General features: G+C 40.9%; 1 protein-coding gene across 2 annotated transcripts; it reads right to left on the bottom strand.

Moving 5' to 3' along the window:
• Positions 1-375: 375 nt before the first annotated feature.
• On the bottom strand, positions 376-5,309 carry LOC127650435 (G-protein coupled receptor 20-like). 2 transcript variants are annotated; one of them, XM_052135875.1, is made up of 3 exons: positions 4,878-5,309; positions 2,102-2,167; positions 376-1,949 (listed from the first exon to the last, which is right to left on the bottom strand). In XM_052135875.1, exon 3 carries the CDS (start codon positions 1,937-1,939, stop codon positions 860-862), a length of 1,080 nt encoding a protein of 359 aa, XP_051991835.1. In that variant the 5' UTR covers positions 1,940-1,949; positions 2,102-2,167; positions 4,878-5,309; the 3' UTR covers positions 376-859. The 2 variants fall into 2 exon arrangements, with proteins under 2 accessions (XP_051991835.1, XP_051991836.1); XM_052135876.1 differs by lacking the exon at positions 2,102-2,167 and having other exon boundaries at positions 4,878-4,963; positions 5,060-5,071.
• Between the last annotated feature and the right edge of the window lie 9,312 nt (positions 5,310-14,621).

The raw sequence follows: 14,621 nt of genomic DNA, 5'->3' as shown, positions 1-14,621 counted from the left end.
TCAAGCAATTTTATTTTACATTGAGAGTTATTTTCAATGATATCAACAAAACCTATGGCTGCAAATTCATCCACAACCCATTTGAAATGAAATGATGCCCTCTTGTGGTATAATACATTTCAGTGTCATACAGTCAAAACCCAAAATAATTGACTCCAAAACAAGATTTAAAAAAAGGATAAATAATTAAAATATATAATTGTAATACATATAATTAGTATACATATACATATAACACTCAGTTCTGCAACCTGCACTGTTATTGAGGCCAGGACATCACCTGAATGCCTCTGGACGCAAATACAAATTTGTCATCAAAACAAACAAGCACATCGCCCCCCCACCCCCCAATCCCCCCAAAATCTATGGCCTATATATATAATATGACCCATGCCACTGTTTTGCTCTTGGTAATGCGAAAGTTGTTTAACTTTACCTTTACTTTCACCATGAAATGTGTCTATAAATGTGAATTCCGACCACTTTACACTTGCATGGCACTCAGTTCTCAGTGTGGTCTCTCTAAACAAACACATGAGCGAACAGCTACATTAAATCAAGTGAGGAGCAAAATAAACAGCTCGCACGAGAACTCCGTGTAGGGTGTAAGAGTTCACTGTAATGTATGGCCCCCAAAAATATTTGGACACTTCAGTCACACTTAAAAATGTCTGAATGGCATTGTATTAACAAAACATCAAAGGAAATGACATTTGTTTGAAAGAAAGGTAGAACGAGTGCACTTTTCAAGCAACACATTTCACAAAAAGACAACATGCATACTGTGTGTGGTTGTCAACATTTCTAATATCTCTTGCTAAAGTGCCTGTTAGAGTTTCATTTCTCTCTGTCACTCATTTCAGGCAGGGACGTCTCTGGGTGGCAGTAAATATGGTGTTAGAGTGAGCGTCGCCACACTGTACGCAATGGCCGTAGGCGTTCCAGAACCTTTGTCGCTCCGGTTACCCCTTGCGATTGGATGTTCTGCCAACCTCTTTCTCTGTTCTTTGCGAAGAGTAGAGCGGAAACTATCCGGTACAAAGCAGTAAACCACAGGATCGAGGCAGCTGTTTAAACTGCTGAGAGTGATTGTAGCATGGTATGCCACTACGTGCTGCTCTCTGCTGCCCCCTAGCTGGAAATACACCACAGCCTCTCGCACATGATACGGTGTAAAACAAATAGTGAACACCACTAGAACAGCTACGAGCAGCCTTACCGCGCGTGTGCGGCGACCCCAGCTCTGCGGCATGAGCCTGCCGTCCGCCAGCGCACATGCTACGCGTATGGTAAACGCTACTATGACTAAAAGCGGCAATACGAATTCCAGCAAAGTTAGGGCAAAATGAACAGCTAAACGACAACAAGACATGCCAAGGAACTCAAGAGCGGAGGTTTGCAGGGAATAGGTGACTACCACGGCGAACAACCACACGCAAACGCTTACGATTTTAGCGACTGCGGGGCTTCGCCAGCGTCCTACGGTCCCTGTGGATCGCACAACTGCCATGTAGCGGTCGACGCATATGCTGGTGAGGAATAAGATGCTACAGTACATGTTTACGAAGTAGCTGAAGGTGTGGACATAGAAACAGGCAATGCAGTTACCACCGCTGTGGTAGAGAGCGATGCGTGCAGGGAGTGACAGCGCCACTAGCAGGTCGGCCACTGCTAGGTTTATGGTATATATGCCGGGTGTCGTCCGAGAACGACTCTGCTGGCAGAAAACGTAGAGTGCTAGGCTGTTCAGAATGACGCCAACCACAAACATGAGCGAGTTTACTACTATTAGCGCAATCCAGAGAACGTAGAATTCCTGGTAGACAGCTTCGTCCAAATGGGCCAGCTTCTTTAAGTAGGGCACCCCCAAGTGGCGGTACGTGGCATTGACAGAGCACTCAGAGGTGACGTTAAAATATCCTCCAACGAAGGTCCCCATGGCTCATACACTGATAATACAAGATTAAAAATAGACAAATTAATTTGGATAGAAATTTCAATTAATATTATCCCATTATACAGTAATCAAACTATTCAAAAACATTGAACTTTGAAACATTGAACATTGTTATTAAAAGGTAAGTTCAAAAATGTAATTTACCAGAATCAGATTTGGAGATAAGCTTTAAAGGGAATTTCAGGACTCCTGCGGCCCACTGGACATACCCTGGGTTTCATCATAGACATCTATTAGCAATTATATTTTATCTTTTATATCGTATGATTTTCGTATGTAAACACGCTAGACAGTCATTTTCGCCATCGTGCCGCATTTCGCTGTTTGGAGTATATGTACAATATTGACTGAAACTTCTTTTACGTCTTTTTCTGGTGGGCCACTAGGAGGCGATATATATAGAAAATAAATAAATAAAGATATACATTAAAATAGCCAGTTAAATTATGAAATCCCCCTTAAAATGCTTCGTTCCTGAAGTTTGGACGTTGTTGGATCGGAGAAAAAGAACGAGATTGCTCACACCAAATGCGTACTTGCGGCACAATACAAAGGGCTTGGTGCAGCATCACCAATAGAGCAGAACATGAAGATGCATTTTTATCAGTTGGAGTTCATTTTAACTTGACACACCATCTAAAAAATGGCGGTACTCCAAACAGCGAAACTCGGTACGACAATCAAAAATGACTGTCTAGCGTGTACACATAAGAAAATAATTGAATAACAGCGCCGTAAAATCCAAAAGTTTGTAATAATGTACAGATTTTGGTCTTATGGAAAGAAATTGGTACTTTTATTCACCAAAGTGGCATTCAGCTGATCACAAAGTATAGTCAGGAAATTACTAACATAAAAAATTACTATTACAATTTGAAAAAAATGCTCTTATACTACTTCAAAGAATTCTCATCATAAATCCTCCTTGTGCATCAATGACAGCTTTGCAGATCCTTGTTATTCTAGCGGTTAGTTTGTCCAGATACTCAGGTGACCTTTCACCCCACACTTCCTGTAGCACTTGACCTTTGACCCTACACTTCCTGAAGCACTTGCCATAGATGTGACTCTGTCTTGTCGGGCACTTCTCACGCACCTTACAGTCTATCTGATCCCACAAAAGCTCAGTTGGGTTAAGATCCGTAACACTCTTTTCCAATTATCTGTTGTCCAATGTCTGTGTTTCTTTGCCCACTCGAAACTTTTCTTCTTGTTTTTCTGTTTCAAAAGTGTTTTTTTCTTTGCAATTCTTCCCATAAGTCCTCCTGAGTCTTCTCTTTACTGTTGTACATGAAACTGGTGTTGAGCGGGTAGAATTCAATGAAGCCGTCAGCGGAGGACATGTGAGGCGTCTATTTCTCAAACTAGAGACTCTGATGTACTTATCCTCTTGTTTAGTTGCACATCTGGTCTTCCACATCTCTTTCTGTCCTTGTTAGAGACAGTTGTGCTTTGTCTTTGAAGACTGTAGTTACACCTTTGGATGAAATCTGCAGTTTTTTGGCAATTTCAAGGGTTGTATCGCCTTCATTCCTCAAAACAATGATTGACTGATGAGTTTCTAGAGAAAGCTGTTTCTTTTTTTTGTTGTTGCCATTTTTGACCTAATATTGACCTTAAGTCATGTCAGTCTGTTGCATACTATGACAATGTTAAGTTTAATTTAAATATCCAAATATCTTTCAGTTGTGTTTGATATAATGGCAAGTGATTTTCTACAACCAAATGATCAATTTATCATGATTACTCAAGGATAAGGTGTTGGAGTGATGCTGCTGTCTAGATATGACTTTTTTCAAATAGTGATGGTGCTGTTATTACATCAGTAATGTCCGGTCTATACATTGTGATCAGTTGAATGCCACTTTGGTGAATTAAAGTACAAATTTCCTTCCAAAAGAGCAAAATCTGTCCATTATTCCAAACATTTGGCCACCAGTGTAAATATATATACTGTATATATAAAACACATCAATGGTTCTAGCTTGTTATGACACGGCATGTTCTAATACGTGGAAGAGCAAATTAGTTTTGAAAGCTTTGTTTTGGTCTGTTCATTATACAACGCACATGGACTACTTTTATGGTACATATTGGAGCTTGAAAGCCCCTGGTAACTATATGCTTTCATTATACAGAAAAGAGCAGTTCCACTGTAGAAAGGGGGTTGGAACTACATGAGGGTGATTATTTTGATGACAAAATTCATTTTTGGGTGCACAATTCCTCTAAAATCTCTAATATCACACAGCGTTCTCAGATGAAAGATCCTTCATGGACCACCACAACTCTCTAGCAGTGGGCAATCTTTTCATAGCTCTCTAAAAATAGAAAATTCTTTGGCATTTTATTTTTGTGAGAAAGTTCATGCTCTTGTCAGCCGAAGTCTTTTTCTCTCTGGTTAGAGATGACGCTCTTTCTTTCCAGAGTTCTAGAGTTTTAATTAAATGTGTAGAAGAATAAACGCTAGTCTTTCATCTCAGATGTAACATGAACCCTTTAACTCTTTGATCTTGGAGTTTGATTATTTGGATCTTGTCTTGTGCAACATTGAGGGCTTGTTCTGTACTATAATCTCCCCAATGGCTTAATCAGCAGGGGCTACAGTGTACTTTTGCATGGAAAATATAACATGAACATATAAGCTTTTGGGGTCAAACTAATTCTACTATAAATACATGCTAAAGCCAACCGAGAAAAAAAAGTCATAAATAAATAATAAAAATGAGTACTCCTCTAGTAATATCTGAACGGCTTTAAAACAAGACCTTTGTGCTAAATATATACTTACTCTCTGAAAACAAGTTTAATACAATATCTTGTGCGATTTTGCTTCATAAGTACATGTTTAGAAACATGAAAAACAAGACAATGCAATGATTCAGTGATTTTTTTGCCATGTATTTTCAAGAGTTCTCACCTGTTGGGTTAGAAGATGTTCTTTCTCAGGTCAGCTCTTAAATCAAATGAAACCTCATCTCAATCTCAGCAACTTCCCCGTTTAGGCTGAAAAAAAGAAAAAGCACGATATCTCAGAAAAACGGTCCATATTTTAGGAAGGTTCTCAGTCTTTTTTTTATCATTTGCCTTGTAGTCTTTAACCTCCAAATGCTTCTTTCTGCCAATTTGACTGAACGCTTTTATTCAACAAGTTGCTCTTTGGTGAAGCGAGTCTTGTTTGTTCAATCGAGAGTTTGAGTCTCCTTATTCTCACTGTCTTTCACCCTCCCTCTCTTTTGCTCTGATCTTCTCAACAATCCCTAAAACTCTGGGCAGAAGCTCTCAAAAGTCACTTTGCAGTGCCATTACTCATCTGGGACAAGAGCCGTATAAACCTCACCCAGTAAACAGGCCTTTGGGAAAACTGCCATGGCAGAATGTCACATCCATATTCCATATTTAGATAAGTCAGCTCTGCATTTCCCTGTTTTCATGCACGAGTGGATTGCAGGAATTATCTGTTTTACAAACAACCATAGTCATGATTTCAATGCTACAGGATGTATTTCCAATATAAATCATGATATGAATATCCAGAAATGATTCATTAAATTACTTCTTATTTTATGTTAAAGCAGGCTCATAAAACCTGTCAAGAACACGTCAGGGTCATATTTCACCCCAAAGTCAGAAGAGACTATATTATATTTTTATTTTGCCAAGTATTTAAATAAATAATACGATTTGCATAAAGAAAAGCCAATTTTTTAGGACCATTAAGACTTTAGTTTCACGACAATTAGATGCATTTCCTCCAAATTATTAATACTGTATTAAATAAAAAAATAATCACTTTTTTCCCCCAAAAAATTCTCTCTCTCTCTCTCAATATATATATCCCTCTCTCACTCTCTCTCTATCTCTCTCTCTCTCTCTATATATATATATCTCACTCTCTCTCTCTCTATCTCTCTCTATCTATCTCTCACTCGCTCTCTCTCTATCTATCTCTCTCTCTATCTATCTCTCTCTGGCTCTCTCTCTCTCTCTATCTATCTCTCTCTCGCGCTCTCTCTCTATCCCTCTCTCGCTCTCTCTCTCTATATATATATATCTCTCTCTTTCTCTCTCTCTCTCTTTTTAATTTAAAAGAGACATTGTGCACATTTTCTATAAGTCATAGCAGTTGCATTGCAATTTTTTGGGTTTGTTCACTGGAAAAATCGTTTTCACTATCATTTTTGTGTTGTTTTCCAGTAAAAAATATCCAAATATTCTTACAAGATACATTTACTTGAGAAGGAAAATGACACAGGATATTTTGTCTTGTTTTCAGAGAAACTGAACTAAATTTAGTAAAACCTACTTACTGATGGGGTGAGAAAAAATGACTTAATTCAAAGGGAAAACACGTTTTTTGCACTGACCTCATTGGCAAATAGTTTCTTTCTTTTTTTAAGCATAAACCGCACAAAATTTCTGTAAATTTACTGTAAACAATACCTAATATCTTATGCCATTCTGCTTCTTGAGCAGCTTTAAGTATGTTTAGATATTTTTTACAGAAAATAAGACAAAAATGCTCATTAAGCAACATATTTTTTTGCATCTGATTGAATAATAATTGCATAATTCCTTTAGTGAATTACTTGTAAAAGAACGCAGACAACATGTGCAAATAAACAACATGATCGGCTGCTGGAATTCATTCTCACCGAACTGTTTTTACATTAAGAAACAACTAATCGTGGCTCCGAAATAGCTCTGGATTGAACTGTAGCGTGGTGATGGATATTCTCAATTTTGAGAAGAATGAGGTGCAGGATTTTCTAATGCATGGTTTTCTGCTCAGTGTCTCTCTTATGAGCTCCAGCAGTTCAACTGAAATGCTTTAAATACGTTTCTTCATTATCATCTCTTTCTTGAACGACTCAGGGTTGGTCTACCATTCCTTAATGTTTTTTAATGTAAACGTCATTAATACAGTATTTTGAGGGATGCTGTTGAGAAAACAGCTTAAACCAGCCTGAGGTACACACTCTGCATGTGAGGTAGTCACTATGGTTTTCATAGTCGAAGACATCTCCGTGATTTAATAGGTGATAAACTCTCTATAGCAGATAAAGGCTAATTAGTGTGACAATTGTTTGAGAAGAATAAATGTAATGATAATTAATGAGTGTATTTAGTAATGAGTGTTTTGTTTTGGACTAAATATGTCCAATGGGACTTGTGCCCAGTCCATATCTGTAGATATGGGGAGCTGATTGAATCTGTCAAACATGCCTTTAAGAATGTTAAATAATGCTAACACTAGTGCAGTGATGCTCAGATCGTAGCGTGCGCGTTAGACAGAATCTCAGCAATCATTGTCTAAACATCTGTCACCTTGATGAAGCCCAGAGGTACAGTATATCAGTACTGAATTTAACAAGCAATAAAACACCAAAGTTCTGTATATACAGACAGCCTTCACACACAGAGAGGCAAGTGTGTCCAATTGTGTACATTTACAGTTGTACAGTGAAACCTGTCTTATAGCTGGTGGTATAGTTTACCTGTTAAAGATCTGGGCTGCACACAAAATTTTGATTGGTTTAGTCCAAAAATAAATATATAAATATAATAATAATAATGATAATAAATATACTGTTATAGTACCAAAGTACAGTGATGGAATAAGATGGAAATGACAAGTTTCTTTGATGTACAGTATACAATGGTAAACTAAACCAAACAAACTGAACTAAATTAAGTGTACTAGACTAAACATAGTAAACTACACTAAATAAACTTAACTTCACTGAACTAAACTAAAGTTCAACAAATACTAAATTGCAGTAAACTAAAGGACAAAAAATAAACTAAACTGAACTGAAGTACACTAAAATAAACACACTCAAATAAACTACATAAACAAAAATGCATCAAACTAAACTGAACTAAACTAAATTGAGTGGTGGTGGTGTATGGAGTGGTGGTGGTGTAGTGGGCAAACGCACATAACTGTTAATCAGAAGGTCGCTTGTTCAATCCCCACGGCCACCACCATTGTGTCCTTGAGCAAGGCACTTAACTCCAGGTTGCTCCGGGGGGGGATTGTCCCTGTAATAAGTGCACTGTAAGTCGCTTTGGATAAAAGCGTCTGCCAAATGCATAAATGTAAATGTAAATGTAAATGTAAATTGAACTGAACTAAAGTACACTAAACTAAAGTATACTAAACTAAACACACTTAAATAAACTACTGTATACTAAAGTACACTAAACTAAATTAAACTGAACTAAACTAAACTACACTAAACTAAAACATACTAAACTAAACTACATTAAGATAATTCTGGGGAGGGGAACAGGTCTACATGTGCATGCCCGAATCCACTCCAAATCAGCTGGACCGCCAGAGGGTAGAGTCTCCACTCTCCCTTGTGGGTAACCTTCCATGACAGTGCGTCCGCTGTAGTGTTGAGGTCGCCTGGGATGTGAGTGGCTTGCAGCGACATGAGGTGACTCTGACTCCAGAGGAGGAGACGGCGGGCGATTTGTGACATACCATACGACGGGAGCGTAACCTCTCTTGGCGGTTGATGTAAGCCACCGTCGTCATGTTGTCTGTCCGAGCGAACACATGCTTGACCTGGATCAAGAGGCGGAACCTCCACAGGGCGAGCAGTATTGCCAACAACTCGAGGCAATTGATGTGCCAACGTAACCATGGGCCCTTCCTGGAGCCGGCGGATGCGTGCCCGTTGCATACAGTGACACAGCCCGTCTTGGAGGTGTCGGTTGTAACCACGACACACCTGGATACCTGTTTTAGGGGAACACTTGCCCGTAGAAAAGTGAGGCCGGTTCAAGGGCTGAAGAGGCGGCGATAGATTGGTGTGATAGCCACGCGATGTGTCCCGTGGCGCCATGCCCATCTCAGGACTCGAGTCCAGAGCCAGTGTTGAAGCGGTTTCATATGCATAAACCCGAGCAGTGTGGCCACCGCTGAGGATGCCATATGCCCCAGGAGCCTGTGAAATAATTTCAGTGGAACCATTGTCTTCTGTCTGAACGCCTTCAAACAGGTTAGCACCGACTGGGCGTTTCCTAGTTGACCCGAAGCCCAAGCCGGCTGAGATGCGAGAGCACCAGGTCCCTGTGCACAAAATACATTGCGAGAGTGAGCTGAGATTAGCCAGTCGTCGAGATAGTTGAGGATGCAAATGCCCACTTCCCTTAGCCCAGCTTAGCCCCAAGATCTGCCTCTGCGATCTTCGTGAAGAAGCGAGGGGACAGGGTTAGGCTGAAAGGGAGGACTTTGTACTGGTACGCCTGACCTTCGAATGCAAACCGCAGGAAGGGTCTGTGCCGAGGTTGAATTGAAACGTGGAAGTACGCGTCCTTCATGGCAAACCAATCTTGATGCCGGAAGCACGCTAGAATGCATCTCTGCATCAGCATCTTGAATAGGAGTCTGTGTAAGGCCCAGTTCAATACTTGCAGGTCCAAGATTGGCTGCAACCCACCGCCTTTCTTTGGTACAATTAAGTAGGGGCTGTAAAACCCATTCTTAATTTCGGCTGGAGGGACAGGCTCTATCGCACCCTTTCGAAGAATGGTAGCGATTTCCGCACGCAAGATGGCGGCATTCTCACCTTTCACCGAGATGAAGTGGATGCCGCTGAACCTGGGCAGACGCATGGCGAACTGAATCGGGTAGCCGATTAAGCAGAGCCAGAGAGGCCACATTGACGGGGCTTGAGCCCTGTGACCATGCTGAGTCAAGAGACATCGAAGCACCTACCTGACTCCTGATACCCACCAGTGAATCGGTCGAGGAGGGGGGAGAAGGTATCTCGTCCCCACGGTCCATCAAAACCGTCTGGGAGTGTGTAAGTTTGTGCCACAGCTGGGCACGCAGGGGCGAGGGGACCACCACTGGAGTGCCGAACCTGTCAAAAAGGAATGGTGGATGGTGGTCGTAATGACGACCGTACACACCGGTTATGTGACCCAAAGAATAAGGAAACCGGTATTTTGTTAAACTTTTGGGCACCACAATTACTTGAGCATGCTGCGAAATGAAATGAAAAGGGAAAAAAGTTTTTCCTACCGGCCCTCCACCGGGGGATGGAGTGGTCTGTTCACCAGCTCCGGAACAGCGGGTCTCCTGGTACCTGGGTTGCCCGAATCCGAATCCTTCTTCTTGGTGGCCGGCCGTGAGACGGGTGTTGTCCGCTTCCTGCGGGGGGCTTGGGCCACAGGGGCGGGTCGCACTGGAGCCGGTGCAGCTGCCGCAGCGGGACGCCCTTGGCAACGAGAAGACGGGGGGTGGGGTCTTGAGCCGCGCCGCTTTGTGGGCAGGATGGTCTCCGTCCGCTGCTTCACTGCCGAGAACTGCTGGGCAAAGTCCTCGATGGTGTCGCCAAATAGGCCAGCCTGGAAAATGGGGGTGTTAAGTAACCGTGCCTTGTTGGCCTCTCTCATCTCGACCAGGTTGAGCCAAAGGTGGTGCTCCTGGACCAACATGGTGGATATCGGTTGCATGAGAGTCCGCACCGTGACCTTCGTCGCCCAGAGGGAGAGGTCAGTCGCCGAGCACAGTTCCTGCATCAATCCCTGGGCGGAATTACCCTCGTGCAGCTCTTTCAGCACCTTGGCTTGGTGGACTTGCAGGGGAGCCATGGCATGCAGGGCGTAGGTGGCTTGTCCAGTGGCACTGTAGGCTTTGACCGCCAAGGACGGCGTAAACCAACAGGCGCCCAGGTGGCAGCGCTCTGCGAGCATAGGTGCAGCACGAGCGCCGAGTAGCCCTTGGTTGCCCCACCATCGAGGGTAGTGAGGGCGGAGGAGCCGAAACCGGGACCGGGCAGTAAATGGTGCCGTCCACAATTTGTCAGCTCCTCATGCACTTCCGGGAAGAAAGGAACAGGGGCGGGGAGTGGCTGTGAGCAGCGCCGTGGGCCCAGGAACCAATCATTGAGCCGTGAGGGCCTCAGGGGAGAGTGGAGGTTTCCACTCTAGCCCGACGCTCGCAGCTGCCCAAGAACGCACGTCCATCATTTCCATGTCAGCGTGTGACTGGGTGACCACACCCGAAGGGGGAAGCCCGGCCAAGTCTTTCGGGTCCGACTGGACGAGCCTGCTCTCCGATATTGCGCTCAAGAGCTCATCACTTTCGTGGGCACTGAACAAGAGGTTGAACTCACCCTGAGACAAGCCGGCACACTCATCTGGAAGCCTAACCGGAGCAAACGAGCGTGCTGAAGAATGGAAGGTCTATGGGGATTTACCCGGTGGAGGTGGTCCCATTGGGGTCCTCAAATCCCCGAATAACACACAAATGGAAGGGCATCTTTAAAAAGACGCATCATTAAAAAGACGTTCCGTTGTGTGCTGCTCTTTTAGAATATACTCTTTTAGGAATTATACACTTTTTGAATATACTCTTTTAGTTTGTTCTGAGAAGCTGCTGTAATGTGCCGTCAGAATCCAGCAGAGGTGAATGGAAGCTGTGGGAATTCAGCTTGCTTATTTCTCAATGAAATAGCGACCGCTCAGCTCCGAAGAGAAAATCTGAATGAGCGGTATGCACGCCCCTCCTTTATACCCGTATGTTCAGGGGAGTGGCATGCAAATTCCAATCGCCTTTTTATAAAAGATCAGAAGGTGTCTCAGCCTCCCAAGAGTGACCCCTAGTGTCATTTCATCGAAACAACATCGAGTGAGTGACAGATAGATGAGGTAAACTAAACTTAAGAACACTAAACTACACACACTAAAATAAAATAAACTAATCCAAAACTAATCTATATTACACTAAACTAAACTAAATTAACTAAACTAACAGACGTACATGTAACTAAACTGAATACACTAAACTACAATAAACTAAAGTACTCCAAACTAAACTAAACATAAAATAAAGTAAAATAAAATATACAAAACTATGTATAGTAGACTAAATTAAATGAACTTAACTGAAGTACACTAAACTAAACTACAGTAAACTCAACTAAACTGAACTAAACCAAAGTGTACCAAACTAAACAAAGCATAACTGAATTAAACTAAAGTATACTAAACTAGTATTTATAGTACTATCATTAGTATTAGTACTTTACGGTACATCAAAGAATATACTTCCATATTACATGTCCATCAAAAAGGTACTGTACAACAAAGTGTGTTGTGAAAAGTGCTATACAAAAAAAAATAAAAAATTATTTATCATGACCATATAAACATGGCAGTACCATACTTGTGTTTTGTTAGTGAAACCATAAGCAAACATATCCAATGGCGAAAGTGCTCGGTGTAGGTGTTTGACCCCCAAAAATAAGAAGCGTAAAATGGCTAAAAAAAGATAGTCACGCCACAGCTCCAAAAATAGAAATATAATATATTCCCATATATATCCCACTCTTCATCAGACCAGGTTGTTAGTGAGGGCTACAATTTCGAGGCCACATAACGGCAAACTCAAATTATTGATGATATGAACATTTTAAGATGGTTTTGAGATTTTTATGTGTAATCGTAATAGAAAGAATACTGGCAGTTCAGGTCACGTTCGGTAAGCCACCTCTTTACTATTTTTCCATGCGTAAGAATGGATAATATTATTCATCCTGTTTTGCACAATTCCAAGAGTTTAGTGCTTCTGAATTCTTGTGCTTAATCTTATGTTAAACAGCGAGATGAAAAGAGAGCGCCACAGCAGAATAATCTAAATTAAGTGCTTTTATGGATGTAAAAGGAGCAAAACAGGATACACAAATGCCTAATAAATGAAACTAATCTGTCACTTGAAAGAGTGACTTACGGTTACTTCGCTTGAATGTGGTTAATGTCAGGACATTTCGAGAAAACTGATCTTTTCATTTTCTGAGAAATACGGTCTGAATTTCCTTCTGATGCAGGAAGGGTGAGTTACTCTCTCTCTGTGTCTCAGTGTAAACACGGAGCAGAAACTGAACGTTCATAAAAGTGAAAAATCTACCTCATTATAAATGTTTACTCTTCCACTCATTGCTCTGTCCAAAGTTAAACTTGACAGCGAGTTCAGACTCATAAACGGATGAATAGTTTTAAGTGTAAAAGCCATTCATCTCCACAGAAAACCACTTGGCTTTTGGCATAAAGCAGGTTAGCGAGAGACACTTCCTGTGTCTGAGAGAACACGAGAGTGGTAATCATCATATATTTGACTGTAGGACCGAAGTCTATGGCGCCTGGTTAACCTCACCTCAGAACGGAGGAAGGGGATGTTGGCATAAGCCATCAACATGTTATTCTCAAATCTTCACTCCCATTGAGACAAATGAATCAAACAATACAACGTCAAATCAATACAAGTCAGAAACTCATTTTTAGCTAGATTCATCCTTCATAGATGTAATAGAAAACAGAGTTTGGGCCAAATCAGGGTCAGCTGTCATTTGAGAGAGTTTGAGCCCCCAGTTGGGCCAGTTGTCAATAAAATATACTGTATGAACTTGTGAATTTAGTAAGTATATGGCATATTTATGAACTTACTGTATATATTGTCCCAGATAGCAACAGAGTTTGGGCCAAATCTGGCTTACATGGCATTGCTGGTTTGGTTCTGACAGTAGAATTGTAACGCCTTTGACGTGAGACCGGACTACTTTTCATCTCTAACAGTAAGTACGTCTCCAAGTGCTTTTACTTTTACAATTGTTTTTATTTCTGTTTTCAGGACAGTCCAAGTGCAGATCATTTGTGAACAATTGTGAGGTTGTTGATATCATAATAGTATGTTCTAAAAAAAATAAAAGACTCCTATCACATAATTGACAGATTACCATAATTACAAATGACATCTTTACCTCAATTACAAATGAAATCTTTACCTCAATTACAAATGACGTCTTTACCGCAATTACAAATGACGTCTTTACCGCAATTACAAATGACGTCTTTACCTCAATTACAAATGACGTCTTTACCTCAATTACAAATTACGTCTTTACCGCATTTACAAATGACGTCTTTACCTCAATTACAAATGACAACTTTACCTCAATTACAAATGACATCTTTACCTCAATTACAAATGACAACTTTACCTCAATTACAAATGACATCTTTACCTCAATTACAAATGACGTCTTTACCGCAATTACAAATGACGTCTTTACCTCAATTACAAATGACAACTTTACCTCATTTACAAATGACATCTTTACCTCAATTACAAATGACAACTTTACCTCAATTACAAATGACATCTTTACCTCAATTACAAATGACGTCTTTACCGCAATTACAAATGACGTCTTTACCTCAATTACAAATGACATCTTTACCTCAATTACAAATGACGTCTTTACCGCAATTACAAATGACATCTTTACCTCAATTACAAATGACGTCTTTACCGCAATTACAAATGACGTCTTTACCGCAATTACAAATGACGTCTTTACCTCAATTACAAATGACGTCTTTACCTCAATTACAAATTACGTCTTTACCGCATTTACAAATGACGTCTTTACCTCAATTACAAATGACAACTTTACCTCAATTACAAATGACATCTTTACCTCAATTACAAATGACGTCTTTACCTCAATTACAAATGACGTCTTTACCTCAATTACAAATGACATCTTTACCTCAATTACAAATGACATCTTTACCTCAATTACAAATGACGTCTTTACCTCAATTACAAATGACATCTTTACCTCAATTACAAATGACGTCT

This window comes from Xyrauchen texanus, chromosome 10 (assembly GCF_025860055.1).
Source record: "Xyrauchen texanus isolate HMW12.3.18 chromosome 10, RBS_HiC_50CHRs, whole genome shotgun sequence".
NCBI lineage: Eukaryota > Metazoa > Chordata > Actinopteri > Cypriniformes > Catostomidae > Xyrauchen > Xyrauchen texanus.
This window is presented reverse-complemented; position numbering and strand designations above follow the sequence as displayed.

Coding starts and splice junctions, on each gene's coding strand:
- LOC127650435 (XM_052135875.1), bottom strand. CDS start 1,939: ATGGGGACCTTCGTTGGAGGATATTTTAACGTCACCTCTGAGTGCTCT.